At 52.0% G+C, this 22679-nt stretch overlaps 1 protein-coding gene across 2 annotated transcripts; it reads left to right on the top strand.

Moving 5' to 3' along the window:
- Window positions 1–4130: 4130 nt before the first annotated feature.
- PHF10 (PHD finger protein 10) lies at window positions 4131–22250 on the top strand. 2 transcript variants are annotated; one of them, XM_054722604.1, is made up of 12 exons: window positions 4131–4289; window positions 7063–7169; window positions 10091–10221; window positions 10844–10921; window positions 11804–11937; window positions 12034–12183; window positions 12965–13074; window positions 14527–14680; window positions 16100–16255; window positions 20435–20543; window positions 20822–21010; window positions 22059–22250. In XM_054722604.1, exons 1-12 carry the CDS (start codon window positions 4206–4208, stop codon window positions 22142–22144), a joined length of 1488 nt encoding a protein of 495 aa, XP_054578579.1. In that variant the 5' UTR covers window positions 4131–4205; the 3' UTR covers window positions 22145–22250. The 2 variants fall into 2 exon arrangements, with proteins under 2 accessions (XP_054578579.1, XP_054578578.1); XM_054722603.1 differs by having other exon boundaries at window positions 10838–10921.
- Window positions 22251–22679: the final 429 nt, after the last annotated feature.

The following is a 22679-nucleotide window of genomic DNA, read 5'->3' as shown; positions in this document are numbered from 1 at the left end:
GCTCCGCTCAGCTCTGCACCTGCAGCCACTTGCTCTCGCCTGTTACAAGGATGGGTTGTGCTTCCCCATCAGAGGCTTCTTGCCTTCTGGCCTTCTCAAGGGCTGCCTTCCAGCAGCCATCACCTCTTTACAGCATCACGATTTCTCACCCTCCTGCTGAGTCATTCTTGGCAGCATGCAAACGGGCTGTAGATTCACCTGTCTTCAAAACAGCCACCCAGCCGACCTCTTTCTTTATGGCTCTTCCCAATCAAGCTTCTCTCCCTAATTGGATCCAATTCCTGGCAGCCTATTTCTTCTCAATTGACTTCAATCTGGCTTCTAAAACTGCTACTGCATCGAAACATCCTGAAACGATCGAGATTGCTGATTGCCCTCAAATGCTGAGTAAAATGGACATTCATCTGTCCTCTGCTAACTCAGCTTCTCAGCGGCCAGGCTGGCCAGGCCCTCTTTCTGAAACACTGCAGTGCTTGGCACTTAGTTTCCTTCCTTCTCCATCTGGTCGCGGGCCTTCTCACCCATGTCTACATATCCTATGTGGGCTCATAGAGTTGTGTGGCCTTTTCACTTCAACAGTGTATTGTTAGTGCCCAACTCGGGTCTAACTTCATAAATAGTAAGGCAGTATATTCCTGTCACCTAACATAGTCCTTAGTTCATAGTTGATTTCCATAAAATATCTGTGAAGTGATTGAATGGACGTTATTCCAACCCTACAAGCAAGGCAATGGAGGGCCAGAGTTAAATAACGCACAACTAGTGAGTGGAATGCTGGTATTCAAACTAAAATCTTAACTTCACACCATACTGCCTCTCCATGTAGCTTATCCCTAATGCCTAGAAGCTTCCTTCATTTATCCTGTTCTCAAGCCAAACTGGAATGATTGATGTACCTGAATATGCCTCCTGTTTCCCACTTCTAAGTCTTTTGGGGCTTGAAATCTTACTTCCACACCCAGTAGTACATTTATCTGTAGTTGTCCTACTCTCTTTTACTTTTCAAATTCCATATTAACCTTAAACATCTTTAGTCTATTAAGTAAATTTTCTTCCACCTAAACTGCCTTTACATATAATTGTATATTTATATTCTTTCAGCATTGAAAATACCTATGGGCTGGGATTGTAATCTACATAGTGACTCCTTAATATTATGCCTTGAAAGGCTGAATCAGTGTTTGTTGACTTGGAATGAAGAGTTTTAAATGTGTATTTGACTAGAGGCATTTCCCAAGGGAGAACCAAAACCTGAATATATAAAAATATTTATAGACATAAGATTAAACACTCTCTCCCTCTCTCTGTACTAGTATATATATTAAACTCTGTCCAAAGGACCTGACTGAGGGCTTTTATCATGTAAGAGAATGTGGGGAAAAGATTTTGTTGCTTCTTGGCGGATTTAGACAGGTCCATTTTCTTCCGTGGGTTTGTGGATGCTGAGAAGACATCTATGAAGGACTCCTGGTGGCTAACTGGGCTCAAATTTAAAAACACAAGAGGTTAGCAGCCTTTTCTGCACAGGCACTTCTCATGCAAACCATGCATCAGAGAGAAACCTGCACTGTGTTCCTGTGCCTGAGCTAGCCCTTTTTAAGGTCCTGGAATCTTATTTCAACCAATAGGACTGAGGCTTTCCTCATCCAATCGGAACTTCCCATCTATATCTCTGCCCGCCCCCATCAGCATCTTCACAAAGCAACTTTATTCTGACCAATCAGGACAATGCCTTTTGGCCCAATCAAACTTCGGATTTGGAGCACTCATTTGCATGAGAACAGACCAATGAGGGACCAGGGGCAGAGACTAGTTTCTATAAGGCAGCTCCCCTCTGGCTGGTGGGCACTTTCCCTTTCCATGAAGACTGTTGTGCTGTTGGAGATGAAACACCAAAGACATCTTACCCTTGCAGAGCCTGTGCCAGGAGCTCCTAACAGCAGTGCCACTTCACAACTGTGCTGTCTCGTAATTGAGCTGTACCACAGCCCTGCAGTATCATAACTGAGCTATTTGCACCGAATTAAGTTTCCTTCTTCACTGCACCCCAATTTGGGGATTCCTGTTGGTGTTGCACTGACACCGACTGTCAGGATCGTGATAGGGAAATGAGCTGGTCTGACTGAGAAAGCAAAGTCTACACTAGTTGCAGTTTGTGAGTCTAACGTTGCTGATGGTGCTGTATCTGATGATGCAACTGGGAAGTGGACGTAGACCATTTTCATTAATCGTCTAGAAGTAACCCCTTTGTTTTGTTTCCAAACTTTTTTCTGCTGAGTGTATGCCAAAATAATGAAAGGGAAGCCATATCGAACCCTAAATCCAGGAACATTCTCTATTGTCCCAAAACAAGTCACACACATTCTAATATGAAGTGTGTGCTGAAGGTCAACTTTAAATGCGTTTCCTACACCCTTGTCATTTTATCACAGCTGTATGCCCTGTTAAAGTTCTTGAGGTTTGCTTTTTTAAACTGAAGTCCCAGAAGTGACCAAGTGAAGCCTAAGAAGTTGGATTAATTCAATTCCAATAAAACAGCTCCCGTTTTCTTGATGCCTTTCATGGGCCTACCACGTATTGTGGTCTGAAGCATCCTAATATATATAAAAAGCCAGGGCCCTCACAACCAGACGGGACGACCAAACATAACAGTAACAACCACACAGCAGCTGCGTGGGGCGACCAGGCAGGCAGGGGGGTTAGTGAGGGACGACCAAACGACTGACCGGCAGGCTGCGTGGGGTGACCAGGTCAGCGAGGGGGGCAGTTAGGGGCGATCAGGCTGGCAGGCAGTGGCAATTAGGGGTGATCAGGCTGGTGGGTGGGGGCAGTTAGGGGCGATCAGGTAGGCAGGCAGGTGAGTGGTTAGGAGCCAGTGGTTCCGGATTGTGAGAGGGATGTCCGACTGCCGGTTTAAGCCTGATCCCTGGTATCGCGCCTAAATCAGCAGTCCGACATCCCCCGAGAGGTCCCGGATTGGAGAGGGTGCAGGCTGGGCTGAGGGGACCCCCCTTCCCTGTGCACGAATTTCATGCACTGGGCCTCTAGTCCTATATAATAAAAGGGTAATATGCAAATTGACTTAACAGTGGAACGACCGGACACTATGACATGCACTGACCACCAGGGAGCAGATGCTCAACGCAGGAGCTGCCTCCTGGTGGTCAGTTAGCTCCCACAGGGGAGGCGCCGCTCAGCCAGAAGCCGGGCTACAGCTGGTGAGCACAGCGTTGGTGGCGGGAGCCTCTCCTGCCTCCGCAGCAGCACTAAGGATGTCTGACTGCCAGCTTTAGCCATCAGTTGGACATCCCCCAAGGGCACCTGGACTGCCAAAGGGCCAGGCTGGGCTGAGGGACTCCCCCCCCCCACACACAGAGTGCAGGGATGCCGTGCACCAGGCCTCTAGTGGTGCTATAATCTTCAGTGATGCTGAGGATTCAAGGACTTCTCCCCACTTGACAGAAGTTCCGCCCCAGCACACAGTCGTGAGGTGCAAGTTGAATTTCAGCGACTTTTTATGACTTGCGTCTCCATCGGGTGGACGTGGATAAACTTTCCAAACAGGAAGGCCTGCGGATGCGCTGAGCGCGCACGTCGCTGTCAGGTGGTTCAGGAGCAGCGGAGCCAGGCTGCCCGCGGAGAACAAAGGCAGGCTGGGCGGCCGTGGGAACGCGGGCCAGAGGGAGGGGAGCGAGGGGAGGGGACCCCGGGGCTGACGTGTGGCGGGGCCGGGCCGGGGGCGCGGGGTGGGGGCGGAGCCGGGGCCGGGGGCGCGGCGGGAGGTGGGGCGGCGCATCGGGGGGCGCGGCGGCGGGCGGCGGGGTGTGCGCGGCGCAGGAGCTCGGGCTGCAGAGCGGCGGGGCGGCGGCGGCTGCAGGCCCAGCGGCGGAGGGGCGGCGGGCGGCCGGGGCGGCGGCGCGGAGAGCGGGAGGCGGGCGGGAGCGGGAACAGGGCCGGGCGGGAGCCGGCGGCAGCGGGGGCCGGGCGGGCGCGGAGCCGGGCGCGCGGCGCTGGCGGCGGCCATGGCGGTGGTGGCGGCGCTGGCCCGCGGGGCGCGCGGCGGGAGGGGCCGGCCCCCGGGCGGCGGGCGGGCGGAGGGGGCGGGGCCGGGGCGGCGGGCGGCCCGCGCGGCGGTGGCGGCGGCGGCGGCGGCTGGGCCGAGGCGGCGGAGGCGGAGGCGGCGGCGGCGCGGGGCGCTAGGGCTGATGGCGGCGGCCGGACCCGGGGCGGCACTGTCCCCGCGGCCGTGCGACAGCGACCCGGCCACCCCTGGAGCGCAGTCCCCGAAGGTGAGGAGGCGGCGGCGGGCGGGGCCGGGCCTCGGGCGGGAGGCGAGGGACGGGCGGGGCGACCGAGGGGCCGGGTCCCCACCCGCCACCCGCCGCGGCCCAGCGAACCACGGGCGGGACCCACAGGCGATTCGCGCGCCCGGGGCGGTGGGAGCTCGTTTCCGGAGGCCGCGGGCGGGCGGACGGGCGGACGGGCGGACGGACCGCCACGGCCGCGAGAGTCCCCGGCCTAACCCCCGCCCGTGCTTCCGGGCGCCCCTCCCGTACGTTGTGGTTCGCGGAGCCGCGGGCCAAGCGCGCGTGTTAAAGGCCGCGGCGGCGGAGGAAGTGACGCGGAGCCGCCGCGCGACCCCCGAAGTGAGCGCTGAGGCCGCGGGGAGGCGGGAGGAGGCGGGGACGCTCCGCCCGCGCCCCCGGAAGCCGCGTCGGCCGGGCAGGGGCGGGCCGTCCCCGAGGGTCTCCTGGTGCCGCGAGTGGCCGCGCCCCGGTCCGGCCGCGGGACCCCGCCGGCTTCCCTGCGGTGGGCCGGTCCGACGGGTGGCCGGGCGCCGTGGCCCGCGGACCTGTGCAGTCGGGGGTCACGCACGTCGCCCCGATTGCGCCCCGCGGTGCTGGGGGCGGTCCCTCCCCTCGGACAGGTCGGCCGCCCACGTTCCCTTCGCGTCCAGCACCTCGCGGTTGTGGCAGCGAATTCCAAACGCTGCACAGGAATGGGTTTCAGCTTTTCCGCGGACGTCGCCGTTTTAACTTGTGGTCTCTTCTGAGTGCTTCCATTTTCAGCCGGTGAAAATGTGAACAAATTGACACAAAGATCCTTAAAACCTCAGACATAGTGAAACAGAAAAGGTGACATTTGATGCCTAAAGACGTTCTGCCTGAAGCACTGACTATGAACGTCTCAGTTACGGTGCCGGTGACTCCCTTTTGGAGACCGGATCTAGCCCGCCCTCCACCGCCTACCTGGTGCCTGTCTGACCAGCCATCTGGAGCTCTCGGTGGAAAGCTTGTTTATAAGAACAGAGGAGAATATGCTGTGTGTTTACTGTTCGGGAAAGAATCTGAGCAAATTCCTAACAGCTGGGGCCACTCGAGACTTTCCGATTATCAGCATACTTCCATTAACTCGCTTTAATGGGCCTTGGCTGTTTGCTAGATCTTGCTCCTAAATGCTTCATTCAGTCCTGGCATCAGCCGAGTAACACAGGCGCTGTCGTCCCGGTCTGGCACAGGAGGAGTGGCTCAGAGAGAACCACTCGGGTGTGCAGGGCCGGCGTGTGCAGGGCCGGCGTGTGCAGGGCCGGCGTGTGCAGGGCCGGCGTGTGCAGGGCCGGCGTGTGCAGGGCCGGCGTGTGCAGGGCCGTGTCCACAGCTCCCAGCAGCCCGGCCTGGGCTGCCTGACCAGAGCCCTCACGACCTCCTCGCAGCCTTCCGCAGGGTTCCTGTCCTTTAATACGTAGCGAGAGGAGCACGGTATTTCACAAAACAATATTAGTCGTAGAAAGCTACATTGCCAAGGTTTTTAAATATATTTTAAGTCTTCTATTTATTAAGCTTTAGCTAATATGTAAGTAAATTCCTGACATTCGATACCTCATTCATTTTCTTAATGTAATGGTCCAACTTACAGCCTTGATATTATCCTATGTAATAAGAGGCTAATATGCAAATTGACGGGATGGCGGAACTACCGGTCGCTATGATGTGCACTGACCACCAGGGGGCAGACACCCAATGCAGGAGCTGCCCCCTGGTGGTCAGTGTGCTCCCACAGTGGGACTGCCACTCAGCCAGAAGCCGGGCTCACGGCTGGCGAGCGCAGCGGCGGTGGTGGGAGCCTCTCCCGCCTCCACAGCAAGGCTAAGGATGTCCGACTGACGGCTTGAGGGCACAGGCCAGGCTGAGGGACCTCCCCTCGCCCCCCAGTGCACGAATTTCATGCACCAGGCCTCTAGTTGTCACATAATGGATGATGTCACTTAAATTTGTTTAAGCCTCTTTTTTTGTGTGGGGAGGGAGTTGCTATATAGAGTGATGGCTCTTATCAGGTAACTGGTGGCCCGGTGCATGGATTTGTGCACATTGAAAGGAAATTAATTAGAAGAAAGATTTTAATGTCGCTATTCGCCCTTTCTCAACATAACCCACGGCCGAAGGTGGAGTGTGCGGCCCCACGAGGAATCGGGCTCCCTCCTCTCTGGTTCTGGGTCTGGTTCTGGGTAGCCTTTTATTATATATATAGACGTTTTTGCTAAATTTTTGCAACGTAAGAAGAAAATTAACAGGGTTGGTAACCTCTTTTTAGTCGTTGTGTGTCCTCTGAGATATAAGGACCTAAAACAGCCAATTAATATAGTCCTGTAAACCAGCTGTAATTTGAATTGAACACTAAATGATCCGTATACTTTACTTTTAGCTGGGATAGGAGGCTTGCTTGAATTTTGAGTATCATAGCAATTTCATGTGTTTATTTAAACTAGAAGGCATTTTAACCTTGGTTGTAACTCAGTTGGTAAGAAAGCAAAAGTAGATTTAGATTTATGGGTAAATTGAAAGGTTGTGTTTTGTTTTGTTTTAAATTGTATTGATCAGTTTTAGCTTTTGCCAGGTCTTGCCCATGCCACATTCTGGGCCTCTTTTTAATTATAATAGAAAGTTAATATTTGTATAACCAGTTGTCCTTCGAAAGTCTTTGCATCTTTTAACAATTCTGGGAAGTACCTTTCTTCCTTATTATTTGTTCTCTGACTATTTGTTTAATCTTTGAAACGTTTAGGATGACAATGAAGACAATTCCAGTGACGGGACCCAGCCACCCAAAAGGAGGCGGATGGGCTCCGGAGACAGTTCCAGGAGCTGTGAGACCTCCAGCCAGGAGCTCGGGTACTGTCCCCTGCGGCGTGGGAGCAGTTCTGTGGTGTGCTTCTCTCCCTGCGCGCGCTCTCTCCCCTCCCCCAGCCCTGGCAAAGGTCTTCTCAAACATTGCAGAGTATGTTTTGTCATGTCTACAGGGTGACACCAAAGTGGCTTTTGTTCTCCGTGCAATTTTTTTTAAATTTGGTAAAATGCACATAAAATTCACCATTTAAACTATTTTAAAGTGTATAGTTCAGTGACATTAATTACATTCATAGTGTTATATAGCCATCACCACCACCCATTTCCAAAACGTTTTCACTACCAAAAGCAGAAACTCCATGACCATCAGGCACTAAGAATTATCCCTGCTTCCCCAGCCCCTGGCAGCCAGCAGTGTCCTTGTGCATGTGCTTACCTGAGGCACCTGGTGGAAGTGGAATTAGACGATACTCATTTTGTGTCTGGCTCGTGTCCTCAAAGCTCACCCATGTGGTAGCCGGTATTAGACTCTCTCCTCTTTAAGGCTGAATTACACTGTGTTGTGTGGAGGTACCATGCTTGCTCATCCATCCATCCACCGATGGGCACGGGTTCGTCCCGCCTTTTGTTGCAATCGTGTTGCTGTGAACACTGGTATATAGGTACCTGCTCAGAGTCCTGTTTCCTAGTCCGTTAGCTTACACGGTAACTTACGTTTCCCACAGGAGATGCACCATTTCATATGCCTACCAAGAGTGTACACAGTTTCCCGTTTCCTATCCTTATCCATGTATGTCAGCCGAAGGTCGTTGGTGTCGATTCCATGCCAATAGGAATTCCCAATTTGGGGTGCAGCGAAGGAAACGTCATTCAGTGCAGACAGCCGCCCTGGGACCAGGCTCCCCTCCAGGAAACCACTCAGTGGGGGAAACGCAGTTCTCAGTCTTAGGTGGCAGCTTGAGGCAGAGGGAAGCTGGCTTATGGAGACGGAATTCCCAGCCCTGGTCCCTGGTTGGTCTGTCCTCAGGTAAATGAGGGCTCCAAACCCTTACAGATGGATGGGGCCAGAAGTCACTGTCCTGACTGGGCAGAACAAGAGGTGCTCTGACTGGTGGGTGAAGAAGGTGATGGAGATAGCTGTCCCGCTAGGACGGACGGGGAAAGCCTCAGTCCTGTTGGTTGAAATGGGATTCCAGGAAACCCTCCGAAGGGCTGGCTCAGGCGCAGGAACCGGCAGGCAGCTCAGTGCAGGCTCCTCCGGGTGTGGGGTTTGCAGGGGAGGCCCCTGTGCAGAAATGGCTGCCAGGCTCTTGAATTTGTTTTGTTTTTAATTTAAGCCCAGGTGAGCCACCAGGAGTCCTCCTTCGTAGGTGTCTTCCTCAGGGTCCACAGTTGTTTTCTGGCATTTTTTTTGAACAGCAATTTTAAAGCCACGAAGTGGTATCTCACTGCGGTTTGATTTGAACTTCCATAATGACTAACGATGCTGAGCATCATTTCATGTGCTTATTCCCTATTGTATATCTTTGGAGAAATGTCTATTCAAGTTTTTTCCCATTTTTAAATTGGATTGCTGTTTTTTTGTTGTTGAGTTGCAGTTTTTTATATATTCTGGATATTAATCCCTTATCAGGTACACGATTTGCAAATATTTTCTCTCATTTTGTAGGCTGTCTTTTCATCCTGTCGATTATTTTCTTTCATGCACAAGTTTTTAAATTTTGCCAAATTCCTCGTTATCTTTTTTTTTTTTTGCTGTGTTGTTAGTATCACATCTGGAATCTATTGCTAAGTCTGTGATCGTGAACATTTACCCCCTATGTTTACTTCTAAGAGTTTTCTAGTTTTAGTTCTTAAATTTAGGTTGTTGATCCATTTGTTGAAGTAATTTTTGTATGTAATATGAGGTAAGGGTCAATTTTATATTTTTTCATCCTAATATCCCGTTTCCCAGCACCATCTTGGAGAAATGTTCTTTCTGTTCATTTCTTTTTATTGGATTGATGCCTGACGTCCTGTCCCCTCCTGCCTCTGGTCCCCGCTGAGGAGATTCAGAGGTCGGGTCGGCCTGAGTCCAGGAGGCCGTCGCCTGCCGTTCAGGTGGGGCTGATCCGCAGGGCCCGGCCCGCAGACGAGGTCCAGTCTTGCCTCTGGATTTGTGGAGTCAGATGAGAACCTAGTTCTGGCTTATAGTTCAGTTTATTGGGAAATAGGCTTTCGGGGTCCTGCCTTCTCAGCTTCTTGAGACTCCTCACATCTCGAGCGGATGAAACAGCAGCCGAGGCGTCAGGCTCGCGCGAAGGAATCCGGGACGGGCGCCCCCACCCTGCGTGGCCTTCACGCTCTCTGAGGCTGGGTTCTCGTGGTGTGCAGAGAGGAGCGTTCCCGTCGCCCTTTCGTTTGGCGGCTTCCTTTCCCTCCACCCGCTGCGTGATGTCCCGTGATAACGTACGAAACCCTGGGAATGCCTTTGTCTTGCAGTGTTATAGACGACTGAGAATTAAATAACTGAACTAGTTTTTCAGTCCTGGCTGGTGTGGCTCAGTTGGTTGGGCATCATCCTGTGCACCGCAAGGTTGCGGCTTTGATTCCAGTTCAGGGCACACGCCCAGGATTTAGGGCTCTCTTCCAGTGGGGGGCGTGCCGGAGGCAGCCGACTGATGTTTCTTTCTTTTTTGTTTTAAAAATATTTTTATTGATTTCAGAGGAAGAGGGAGAGAGATAGAAAAGAAACATCAGTGATGAGAGAGAATCATTGACCGGCTGCCTCCTGCACGCCCCCTACTGGGGCTCGAGCCCGCAACCCGGGCCTGTGCCCTGAGCAGGAAGCAATCGAACCATCACCTCCTGGTTCATAGGTCATTGCTCAACCCCTGAGCCACACGGGCCAGGCAGAAAAAATAAGTAACCTTAAAAATAACATTGAATAGAAGCCACATGTAAGCATAATGTATATCTGTGTCTAGCTTTAGCTACTACCCAGCAGAAAACCTGATCGAGTACAAATGGCCGCCCGATGAGACGGGGGAGTACTGCATGCTGCAGGAGCAGGTCAGCGAGTACCTGGGGGTGACCTCCTTCAAGCGGAAGTACCCAGGTACCACGTCTCGGTTCCTGTAACAGGCGCATCTGACTCGTAGCGAATGGGGATGTCTTTGTCAGGCTGAGTGTGGATTGTCCGTGTGTGTGTTCCTCGCTGGCCGATCTCATTCACCTCCGGCCTCCAGCATCTCTCTGTACGGCAGTTGGTTCCTTTGCCTTCTACATGATTTAAAAGCAAAATGAGGGCGATACACTTCCTGGGGAAACTTTTAGAAAAATGATTTTATCGCGACACGAGCCAAGGCCTTTGGTTCTTGCCCGTTGCTTCTCAGCCCGAGGAAGGAGGCGGCTGCGAACACACGCAGGGTCTGCGTTCGAGAAGGGCTGTCCTTCAGCTGTTTTAACGGGACTGCGGATGCCCCTTCTTGCTTTGAGTTATTCTATTTTGAGTTTCATTTTAAATTTTATTCCTTGAATTTAAAGATTGTTCCTGTGTATTCTCGTTCGTCATACTTGGAATATATAATATGAAGTACTTTTTAAAGTCTTTGAGTATTTTAACTTTTTAATAATTTAAAGAAGTTTTTAGCTTTTAGAAATGTTACAAATGCACCATGTGCCACATGCAAACAACCACTTTTAACAGTCGTTTGTCGCTATTTTCTCTGGAGATTTAGAGCGCCGGGACTTGTCCCATAAGGAGAAACTCTACCTACGAGAGCTCAACGTCATCACGGAGACGCAGTGCACCCTAGGTAACGCGCGCCTGTGAGCTCGGAAGCGGCATATTTATGGGGTGATATTGGCTGAGGGTTTATCTTTCTTCCTAAAATATCTTACAACATTAATAAAACACATTGAGTTAGTTTAATGCCCAATTATTTACTTTATTTTTGGTTACTGTTACAATAAAAAGGAGAATGATGTATTTGGTAACAGTACCGTTTTCTAATAGCAGTCACATATGTGTTAAAGTGTGTGTGTTTCATGTGCAAGATTTGTTCAGTGCTTTTTAGAAGCATTGATCCATCTCTCTTAAAAGGCACATTTCGTTCCATTTTTGTTCCGAATAGCTACCTCCATGCTTTGCGTGTAACTTCCCTTTTACAGATGTTTTAATGCAGCATGGCTACCTTTAATCCAAACTGAGGAAGTTGTCTCGCAGCTGTAATCTGGTGCTGTGAGTTTTGGAAATTGCCTGTATGACTTGTGTTGTGTGCCAGTGCGTTTGGTGAAATTTAGTTGATCAAATTTGGAGACTAAGAACTGTAATATATTGAAAATTGTTAGTTTTTTTTCACCTGACATCCTATGGTATTGCCACTCGTTAGTATACATGGTCATTTAGCCATTGTCCTAGTAAAGGGATGTATGTTTATAGAACGTAAGATCTTACAAAAGGAACATTTGGCAGAGAAATTGACTTTTTTGCCTTGGCAACATTGTTAATTCTCTTTAATTGTTTGACTTTATATTATGAATTTACCTTTATTTTTCTCAGATGTGTTGAAATGTTTTGCTTGATTGATGGAAGCCGTGTATTTGTAGAGTAGTTTGAATGAGAAGCACGTTTTAAAAAGTGGTTTTGCTCATTTAGTCTTAATTGGTTTTCTTAACCTGTTTTTGGTTTAAAACAGGTTTAACAGCATTACGCAGTGATGAAGTTATTGACTTAATGATTAAAGAATATCCAGCAAAACATGCTGAGTATTCAGTTATTCTGCAAGAGAAAGAACGCCAGCGCATCACGGACCACTATAAAGAGTATTCTGTGAGTATCGAGGTGACTGGCGTCGTTTGCTGGTCTGGGGAGGATGACACGTGGTAAAGTTACATGTGACTTCCAGCTGCAATGTCTTCATTTCAGCAAATGCAGCAGCAGAACACGCAGAAGGTCGAAGCCAGCAAAGTGCCCGAGTACATTAAGAAAGCCGCCAGGAAAGCCGCCGAGTTCAACAGCAGCCTGAACCGGGAGCGCACGGAGGAGCGGCGGGCCTACTTCGACCTACAGACACACGTAGGGCCCTCAGCCCTGCACTCGCTTCCCGCGGCCGCTGCTGGGCCTCCGTCCCTGCTTATCCCTGCCACCTTCTGTGCCAGCAGCCGGTCCTTTCCTCCCCAGAACTTAGGCTGTCATTGTTAAGGATGGCCTGATGATGCTAAGGTTACGTGTGTGTGTGTGTGTGTGCACGTGTGCGTACATGTATGCACGTGTACACACGTGCGTATGGGTGTGACTACGTGTGTGCGCGCGCGTACGTTTCTGTGGTGTGTGCATGCTTGTGTGCATGTGCACATGCATGTGTGTCTGCATGTATGTGTGTGCATGCGTGTGCATATATGGATATTTGACAGCATGTGTGTGCTTGTGCACACATGTGCATGTGTGTGTGCCGTGTGCAGTGTCTTTGCCGTGTGGAGTACATCCTGCTGAGGGGACTGATGCGTCCTGGGTGCTCTGAGGGTGGTTGTCAGAGTTCCGTATCAGTTCGCTGAGCTCGCACTGTCGGAGAGGTTGGAAGGGTGTTACTTCCATCTCACGGTCCAGGACGTTGAGCTGCAGAGGTTGGGTGCTGCCGGGCCATCGGGCTGTGAGTGGGGGGTGCCTTTCCTCGGGAGTGGGGGCTGAGGGGGAGCAGAGCGGCCGCAGGAGAGGGACGAGCCCCCACCGAACGGGAGACACCACGGTGCCCCTGGCGGAGCTCCTCATGCGCCTCTGGTGTGGCTTCGGGGAGGCGGCGGCGAGGGCCTTTTCCTCGGCCTGGGCTCAGGTTTGTGTTGCTCTTCCCGTCCCCCAGGTCATCCAGGTGCCTCAAGGGAAGTACAAGGTGTTACCAACAGAGCGGACCAAGGTCAGCTCCTACCCGGTGGCCCTCATCCCTGGGCAGTTCCAGGAGTATTACAAAAGGTGGGCCGTGGTTCCTGACCGTGTGCATGGGATGCTGGGGGACCGCAGACCCCTGGCGGCCCCTGCTCGGCTCGCTCTCACCTCCCATGCGTTGTCCCAGGTCCGTGTCCGGGCTCTGACTCCGGGGTCTGGTGGGAACTCCCTTCGGCCAGGGTTTGCTTTCAGGCGGAGCATCTGCTCCTGCGCACTTCCTGTTCTGTGGGCAGGCTCCCCGGAGCGTGTGCATGCCCCCGCAGCACTGCAGTCACGAGCAAGTGAGGGGAAGGCAGGCGCGGGCACAGCCCCGACCTGGGGCTCCTCTCTCAGCGGCCTCCGGGCCACGTGCAGATAAAGTCGGAGAAGCCAGGGGTTGGCCTGCCCAGGGCATGCGGGGTGGGGTACACCTAGCTGCAGCCACACCCCTGCCCTGGCCCCTCTCCACTGCACCTCCCTCCCTGCCTGGGTGTGACCAGGACCAGCACTGACAGGGACGTGCGTCAGACCTCGGCCTCTCCTTCGGCTTTAGGCCCGTTTCTTTAGGACAGAGAAGGTGCATTGGAGAGTGGTGTTTAAATAGACGGTAGGACAGTACTGTTGCAAGTCACATTTAAATCGTGGGTCAGCAAAACCTTTAAAAACTTCTGGGTACCAAGCTGTCTGCTTTGGGTGTGATGTCTTAGTTGAGGGGAGGCTGGTGCGGCGCCCGCTGCCGAGCGAAGGGAGCGCCCACCGGGTGTGCGGTCAGCTGGCTGTGCCGTCCCACCCCGTTCAGGTGAAGTGGAGACTCCGTTTCCTAGAACTGGCTTCACAAATCGCTTCACATGACTTGCTGCTGAAAGTTTTTCTTTTTTTTCCCTTTTTATTTTATTTCATTGATTTCAGAGAGGGAGAGGGAGAGGGAAAGAGAGAGAAACATTGATCGGCTGCCTCCTGCACGCCCCGCACTGGGGATCGAGCCCACAACCCGGGCATGTGCCCTGACCGGGAATCATACCCTGACCTGGTGCATAGGTCGACGCTCAACCACTGAGTGCACTGGCTGGGCCTGCATGCTTTCTTAGTTGGTATCATGGACCAGGCACTGCCACGACTCACACGGCTGGTTCGCTCACCCTCCGTGTCCGCTCTGCGTGTGGAATGGAGAGCTCACGGGCCTGGGGGAGGGGGGTCTGTAGGATCCGTGTTGCTGCAGTTCCCCCTGCCTGCTGGCACTGTCGTTTTGCTGTATTTGGGGCTGAGGGTGAAGGAGGCATCGTTTGGGAATTAAGAATTAGTGCATGTTTTACACTCAGTCTGGGGGACACATGTTGTTTTTTATTTATTGTCCTCCTTGGTCATCAAAAGGAAGTCTTATTTATTTCTGCTAATCATTTTCACAAGCATTGGGGTTCGTTGAAGACTCAGGCTCTCTTCACAGCTCGAAGGGGAGCCGTTCCCGTTCACAGGGAAGGGAACTGAGCATCTTGCCTCCAGGTACTCGCCGGACGAGCTGCGCTACTTGCCCTTGAACACGGCCCTTTACGAGCCGCCGCTGGACCCGGAACTCCCCGCGCTCGACAGCGACGGCGACTCTGACGACGCCGAGGACGGGCGAGGTGACGAGAAGAGGAGGAACAAGGGCACTTCGGTGAGAACCTCTGTCCCGGGGAGGCGTGTCCTCTCCCTTTGAACGTGTGCTGGTGGCTTGCCTGGAACGTGAAGTCCCACGGGTGTCGCCGCCGTCTTTCTGACAATGGCAGTTGCATGTAGCCGAGCGGCGTGGCCTCTGTGAGTTCCGTGTTACCGTGGCCCTTGTCGTTGCCACAGCGGCGCAGGCGGGGGTGCCGCACCCGGTTACAGCCGCGCTGCCGCCTGGTGCGGGAGCCCTTCCCGGTGTTGCTGTTGCCTGAGTGGTCATTTCAGGCTCCTTTAGGGCCGTGCTGCGGTTCCGGGTCACGTGTTAGCTGGTAGGTTTTCCTGGGCCTTGGCAGGTCCGTGGGCAGTGGGCGTGCTGGGGAGCGAAGGACAGGTTCCGACTTGACTCCCTGCTGCTCCGCGGCCCCGGGCCCGGCAGGTGCTGCCGTTCGGCGGGCGGTGGCCGCTGAAACACGGTTAGCGACCAACCTTGTTCACCAAGAGGAGGCCGCCCAGTTAGCGCAGGGACTCCCCTCCTCCTGTCGCGCCGTCTGGCGAGGGCACGCCTCGTGGACTCTGGACCACGCTGCCGGTGGGGGTGTAAGTAATCAGCCTTTCGGAGGGCACGGCGACCGTGATGTCAGATCGACAACCTCCGCAGCACGCGATCCATCGCAAATACGTTAAACCACCCAAAGGACCCGGGCAGATGCTGACAAAACTTAATTAGAAAACAGATGTCCGTTGGCGTGTGAGTAGTGTTTTTACTGTGGAAATTAGAGAAGCAGCTCATGTTCTCAGTGGCGGAGTGTGTACACTTACATGGTAGAAGCGCAGTCCAGAGAACAATGTGACGAAATGCACGTAACACTTAGAAAGTAAGGCACACGCCCACACACGTGCACACAGTGCAATCCAGTAGTTTTGTAAAACCAGGTCCGTGTGTTGTGAGTGACTGGTGTCTGCGCGTGCAGACGTGGTGTTTTAATTCCCAGTTTTGTAGTTTATATGAACATGGCATTGCCACTTGAAGCAGAAAGTATTAAGTTAAAAAGTGAATTAAGTGATCAGATACTGTTAAGCATCGAAACTCTGTCGGTGACCTGGCCCCGCGCCTCTGCCAGGAAGCCACGTGTGTGCGGGCTGAGCTCGCTCCGTGACCCTGTCCCTCAGAGAATGCCCGTGCATGTCTAGAAGTTTCTTTTCTAAGCGATACTTTTGCATGAAATGAGGAGGTGCTGTCCCTGAGGAGACAGGGCGTGACTCTGGCCTTGGCTCATTGTGAGTCTCCACCAGGCAGCGTTGCTTATGTTTAGAATTATCTTTTTATTTTTAAGTCGACGGAACGCTAACGATTGTTGGACTGTGTCTGTGGTTCTCACAATTCCCTCAAACCTGTGTGAATTCCAAGGAATGTGCCTTTGCCCCGCAGGACAGCTCCTCCGGCAACGTGTCCGAGGGCGAAGGCCTTCCCGACAGCCAGGAGGAGCCTCTCCCGGGGAGACCGCGGCCCAAGGACAAGGCGGCCACCCCGAGGAAGGACGCTGCCAAGCGCTCGGTGCTGTCCAAGTCCGCCCCTGGGTACAAGGTAGAAGAGAAAAGCCCCTGACCAGCTTCCTTCCCGACCAGCCTCTCCCCGAAATGTTTGCCTTTGAACCTCCGCGTGGTGGAGCCGCTGCCGCCGCCGCGCTCGCCCTCTGGCCTGTGCTGTCCGCTCCTCCTGTCGGCTCTGTCTCCTGGTGGCTTCCTGTCACTTTGGCTGTGGTTTAGCTTCTGTTTTCTGTATGTGTACAGCTTATCAGAGAATCTTCTTTTTTGCTTTTAAATAATAAGCAGGCAAGTATGGGTTTTTAAAAAATTATTTTCTAGGCAGAACTTTACACTTTGTTTCCTCGGAGTCAAGGCCGTAACCCGGACATCGTGCGACCCCTCGTAGGCAGGAGAAGGGGCACCCGCGCTGTGCCCTGGATGGGTCGGCCTCGAGGTTCCGCCGGCGCTGACGGAAGGTAGTGAGACTGACTCCAGTCGTGGTTGTTAGCCTCGCGGGGCAGGAGCCTGCAGAACAGTGTTTCCTGCGGCAGCCGGCTCGGTGTGCCTGTTGAGTTCTTGGTCTGGCTGCTCAGGGTAAGGTAGCAGGCTGTGGGCGATCCTGTTTGTGTCATTTCCGCGATGTCTCCCTCCCTTCGGAGGGTCGGGCCGTTTGTGGGTGGGGATTCAGGAAACCGCCCACGGGGGTAGCTGCAGTTTCATGTTTCGGGTGGTGATAGTAGGATACACAGTTGTCTGGGTCTGGAATGTGTCGGGATATGCCTGGTACTGTGGTTAGGAAGGTGTTTTGAAGGCTGTGGGAGTGCGGTGGTGAGGAAGTTTTGCTGAGTAGAATCGTAGCGCTGTCCTGAGTCAGAGCTGGGACTGCAGGGAGAAGAGCGGGTCCCAGGAGCCCCAGCCTCGGCCCGCGGCGGCCAGACGCTCCGCACGCGGCCTTCCCCTGAAGCGAGAGGCGACTCCGAGCAGTGTATCCACACTTAGTTAGAAAATGCCTTTATGTAATCAGCTTACACACTCGTGTTGTTTCAGCCTCGGGCAGACACTTCAGTGTCACCCAGCAGGGCTGGCTTCCTGGCTGCTGGCAGGCAGTGGCTGCGTGATTTTTATACTTGTATTCACATAGATAGCTTATATCATTTTTAAACTAAAGGTTTAAGTTAGCGCTTAAATCACTAAAAGCAAATGAACTCCAAAGATTAAGTTTGTGAAGTTAGCGTGCCGGTGCCACACGTGGGCTGTGGGCTGGGGAATGGCCATGAGCGCGCTGGCCGTGGACGGAGACTGTCAGTGCACGGGGATCGTGGCCGGGGCGGGGCAGGGCGGGGCGTTGGTGGACCTGGAATGGAGACGCGTGCTGTCGTGGCTGACCGTGGGAGGACACAGTCGCCTCCGTCGGTGTACTCGCGGGAGCCTGGCTGCGGAACACGCACGGGGTCTCCGGACGGAACCGCGTCGGCGTTTCACAGTCTGGGACAGCCAGTGTTTGGACTCGATGCCCTGATGTGAACACGTTTATGAAAAGTTAACCTCTATGAAAAGTATTAAGCCAAGATGTGCCTGCATATTAGGATGCTTCAAGCCGAAGGTCATGGATATAAACGTTTAAATGCACCTGATGTCTTGCTTGATCACAGTCACTTGTGCTTGCCCTTCACACGTAGGACAGTGTTCAGGCCACATTAACCCGAGATGAAAGCGTACGTGCTGGGACTCAGCCCACGTTAACGTACAGATTAAACCCTACTAGTGCTCCGTGAGAGCCTCGCTCGCCCCGGTTACTGTTGAAGCAGGAGAACAGGGTGTCGTGAGCCTTTGCGTTGGCGTGCTGAGCACTGTTGGGACGAGTGTTAATTTTCCTGTCGGTGAAGCTGAGGTGGCGGTAGTCGCAGTAGAACCGACTTATTGTCAGACATGCCCGGGGTGTTCTGTTCATTGCTCTTCGGGGGCTCTGCCCACTACCCGTCCTGCTCCCCTGAATCCAGTCACTGAGACGCCTCCCAGCTAGCGACTGCCGTCTCCGGGCCCAGTCGTGGCGTAGACACTGGCCTCTGACAGCCTGCGAGGCCGAGGGAACCCAGCGTTTCTATGCTGAGCCTGGCAGCATCTCAGAAAATGCTGGAAGCGCCCTCTCGTGTGCTCCCCCACCCCCACCCCCCATCTCCTCCCCTTCCTCTCCCTCCACCCCGTCTCTGTTTTCAAGATGAAGACTGTCGGGTAAGGAAAATGTAAGGGTTTAACATACACGATTTTGAGCTCAGAAGTTAAACCTAGGATTTTCTTGGTGTCCCTTGTATCATAGGTGCTTCATGTGTATTTCAATGATGGTGGAACTTGAATTGATCTAGAATGTGAATGACTAGCCTCTCGACGTTGTGAAGGGTCTCCCGTGAGGGGCTCTCCTTTCAGAGCTCAGTGTCATGCGGCTCCGTCCTGGACTAACCAGGGCCCGTCGAGTGCAGTGTCTGGCCTGAACTGCGAGTGTTAAATAAGCGCAGCTTTCACATTCAGTGCCGGTGACGGAGCCCACGGCGGTTCTTCCCTTGGTAGATTGAGGGGTTGCTGGCTGCTGTATATTACGGCAGTGACAGTCTGACCATAACTGAACCTGCACTTGGTCCTGGGTGCACTTCCTGGCTGTTTTCACGGAAGCAGGGGAGACTGAGAGCCGGATGCTTAGAATGTAGCCGTGACCACAGAGGGCACCACACGCAAGGCCGAGAGGTGCGAGCCTGTGACAGGACCCTCGCTGGGGGAGCAGGGTATAAAGATGCACAGGAGGTGTAGGTTAGTTAACGGTCAAGTTTTATATGTATGTTTTACTTCCATATTTATTATTTTGTAGAGCTATTTGTGATTGTTTAGAGTTACTGTTTTTATTATATTTATGTATAAGGTTGACTTTTTAAAATAAATAAGACAAAAATTATTTTTGAATGCCTCTGTCATCTTTTGCAAAGAAAGACAATTTGAAAAGTGAAAACGCTTAAATAATGTAAAATCAGAACAAACTGCATAGGCGAACAGGCTTGAAGGGAGCAGTGAGCCGTGCCAAAGACGGAACCCTAAATGCAGAGTCGGAGTTCTGTGGGGCTTCTCTGTGGCTCAGTCACTTAGGGAAATGCAAGACGCATCTGGCTGGGCTGGAGAAAAGCAGAAATTTAATGATCCTATTTAAAATAATTTTCCTCCCCACGTACATACGTGGGTGTGCCCCATAGGCACTTGGCCATATTGCCTCTTCCTTTTCTCCCGGCGCTTACCTGCCATCGAGTGCGAGTGCGCCTCATTCCCCGCCCAGGCTGCGCGCAGCGTCTCCCACCGGTGGTGTCGGGCGCAGTGCCCTGCTCTGACGCTCCCGGGGCCGCCGATTCTTTTAAAGCCCAAATGCCTCCCCTGGATTGAGTGAGCTTCTAATATGAGAAGTGAATGTGCTCAAAATATAAGGGTGTCTGTGTGTTTCTTTTAAGTGATAATTATTTTGTCTGAAAACTTGTTTTATATCTTACTAGAGGCCCGATGCACGAAAATTTGTGCAAGAGTAGGCCTTCCTTCCCCCAGCTGCCGGCACCGGCTTCCCTCTGGCACCCGGGACCCGGGCTGGCTTCCCTCTGGCCCCGGCTTCGTCAGGAAGGACGTCCGGTCTAATTAGCATATTACCCTTTTATTATTATAGATACTGAATGCTTTGCCCCTAAATGTGGGCTCTTTTATTAGATGTACAAAGTAAATAATCTCACAACTTGGTTCTCCACAAACATTTGTGCACATGACGGTCTGCATGAGCTGTCTTTCAATAAAAAAATGTTAAAACCTTGGTTTTGTAACTTAGATTTTATAGATGCAGTTTTACAACTTTGGCAAATGTGTTTAAACAAAACTAGTGCATAAGCTGCTCACACTTGATTCTCCTCTACAGTGAGCCTGGCTGAGTGGGAAGGGCCACTGGGAACTTGGTTTCCTCCTCGGTGAATAGTGCCTCTGGGCGTGGTTTTAGTCTTCCCTCTGGTTCGCTGTACAGGGCGTAGAAGGCCCTAGGAGTCCTGACGCGGGATCCCCGCTGACAGTTTAAGATGAAACCTGAGGCTTAGTCATGTCTTTGAAAAAGGTCCTCGGTAGCGAGTCACCAAAATAAAGTTAAGGCAATACAGTGACAGAATTCCTTTTGAACCCATAGCAGGTTCTTCTGGCATGAATTTATAGCCCTCTTCTACCCTTCCAGCCAAAGGTCATTCCCAATGCTCTATGTGGAATTTGTCTGAAGGGTAAGGAGTCCAACAAGAAAGGGAAGGCTGAACCTCTCATACACTGCTCCCAGTGTGAGAACAGTGGTAAGTACCACCTGTCTGCTTGACGCTTTAACCACCTCTTTGTTTAGTTGTCAGCTAGACTTGCACCAGAGAATTGTCAAGTATTAAAGGGTAATTAGTAAGGTGTAGATTAAGTCCATGCATTTTCTTCAGCTCTGCACTTTCATTTCTCTTTGACGACCTTAACCATCGTAGCCATTCTTGAGAAATCACAAAGCAACTAGCACTTTATTATGCCGTTTTAAGTGAAACATTCCCTTGTGAACTGGTGAATTCTACTAATACTGATTTTGGTTTAGGCCATCCTTCTTGCCTGGATATGACCATGGAGCTTGTTTCTATGATTAAGACCTACCCCTGGCAGTGTATGGAATGTAAAACTTGCATTGTATGTGGACAGCCCCACCATGAAGAGGAAATGATGTTCTGTGATGTGTGTGACAGAGGCTACCACACGTTCTGTGTGGGCCTCAGTGCTATCCCATCAGGTAAAGACCACGAACGGAAGGCCGGCCCCTTCGAGGGGGTTCTCCCAGCTCTGACTTGAAAGGTGGCACACACACCAGTGACATGCGGGCCTGTGCTGTGACCCTCCCCCCCCCCCCCCGGGCACGTCCACCTGCTGTCCGTGCCCGGCCCTCCCAGCCAAGGACACGCGTAGTGTCGGTGACTAGTCCATGTTTGGTGTAGAGCTCAGTGTATAGAATGAGCCACTGTTTTTCTACTAAAATAGCTGAAGCAACAGCCTCCCTTTATTTCAAAGCCTTGATTTTATTTTCATGTCATGGACACAGAAAGTTAACAAAATGATTCCTATGCCTTTGGACATGTTAGTCCAGATTTCTATCAACTGAGGCAGCATAACAATCCAGGTAACTGTGTAACTGAATGAACACAGAATTGAAGGATACATCCCAGTGTCTGGACTGTAACATTCCACACATAATTGTGCAATGTCAGACCTTACTTGCATAGTTGACACTGTGTATGATGCTGTAAGAAAGAATGCCCAGAACTACGCTTCCCGGGGATCACTAAGAAGCAAGCAACTTAAACAACTCCCTGAAGTCCTGCCATAATTCAGACAGGTCCCCAGGGCAGCTGGTCGCCGTGCTGTCAGACACTCGGCCTGTGTCCGCCTAGCCCTAGCCCCCCAGGACCAGAGAGGATGCTAAGACACAGCTGCCAGCGAGCAGCAGAGAAAGGGCTGGAAACAGGCGAGACCTAACAGGTGTATGTTACGGGGTCAGTTGCTGAACTTCTGAGCCTGTAGTGCTGGGTTTCAGAGAGGATGAGGATCTTCTACAGGTTCCTAGCACTTCATAGCATTGCTCTGCCCACGCCCCTCCCCCCTCCCCCGCATGTCACTTGGCTGGTTACACTGATTATCTTCAGAGTTTACATTTTTCTCCTTAAGTTAAGGAACTCAGTAGTGCCCTTCTTCCCACAAGTCCAGAGGAGCAGCATTAGTGATGGGTTTACAATTCAGTCCTAAAAAAGTTTTCATTCTCTATTAACTAGCAATTTTTCTCCTAGGTCGCTGGATTTGTGACTGTTGTCAGCGAGCTCCCCCAACACCCAGGAAAGTGGGCAGAAGGGGGAAAAACAGCAAAGAGGGATAAAATAGTTTCTTGACCCCAATATTGTAATATGCATTTAAGTGAATTATTTGGTGCCAACCTATTTCCAATTCTCATTTTTATGCCAATAAAAGATTTTTGAAACGAACTATGTGCTTAGAATCTGCAAGTTTTGACTCATTTCTGCTGTAAGCGACTCTTACCCGGGGAACCAGCTTCAGGTAGAGAAATAGTTCATCTTCCAAAAGGTTTTTTATTCCGTAGTATCTTGGCTGTCTTCAGAGATTCAGAGGGAAGTATTAGGCAATTTCATTTGAAATAATTATTCCTCCACTAGCCTGAAAGTTACTATTACTTTTGCGAAGTTTTCCTAGTCTTTATTGTTTCTGGCCTACCATGGGGACCACTACAGGATTTGGTCATGGGAGAATCAGGATAGGCAGATAGTCACCGCTGGCGACAGAGAGCAGCTGGGTGAGAACTGCCATTAACGCCCAGAACACCTGCTGGGCGGGTGTGGGCTTCAGTCCCTTCTGCCAAGGGTGGCGACTTGCTTACACACCGAACTTCTTACTCT

This window comes from Eptesicus fuscus, chromosome 10 (assembly GCF_027574615.1).
Source record: "Eptesicus fuscus isolate TK198812 chromosome 10, DD_ASM_mEF_20220401, whole genome shotgun sequence".
In the NCBI taxonomy this organism is placed as follows: domain Eukaryota; kingdom Metazoa; phylum Chordata; class Mammalia; order Chiroptera; family Vespertilionidae; genus Eptesicus; species Eptesicus fuscus.
This window is presented reverse-complemented; position numbering and strand designations above follow the sequence as displayed.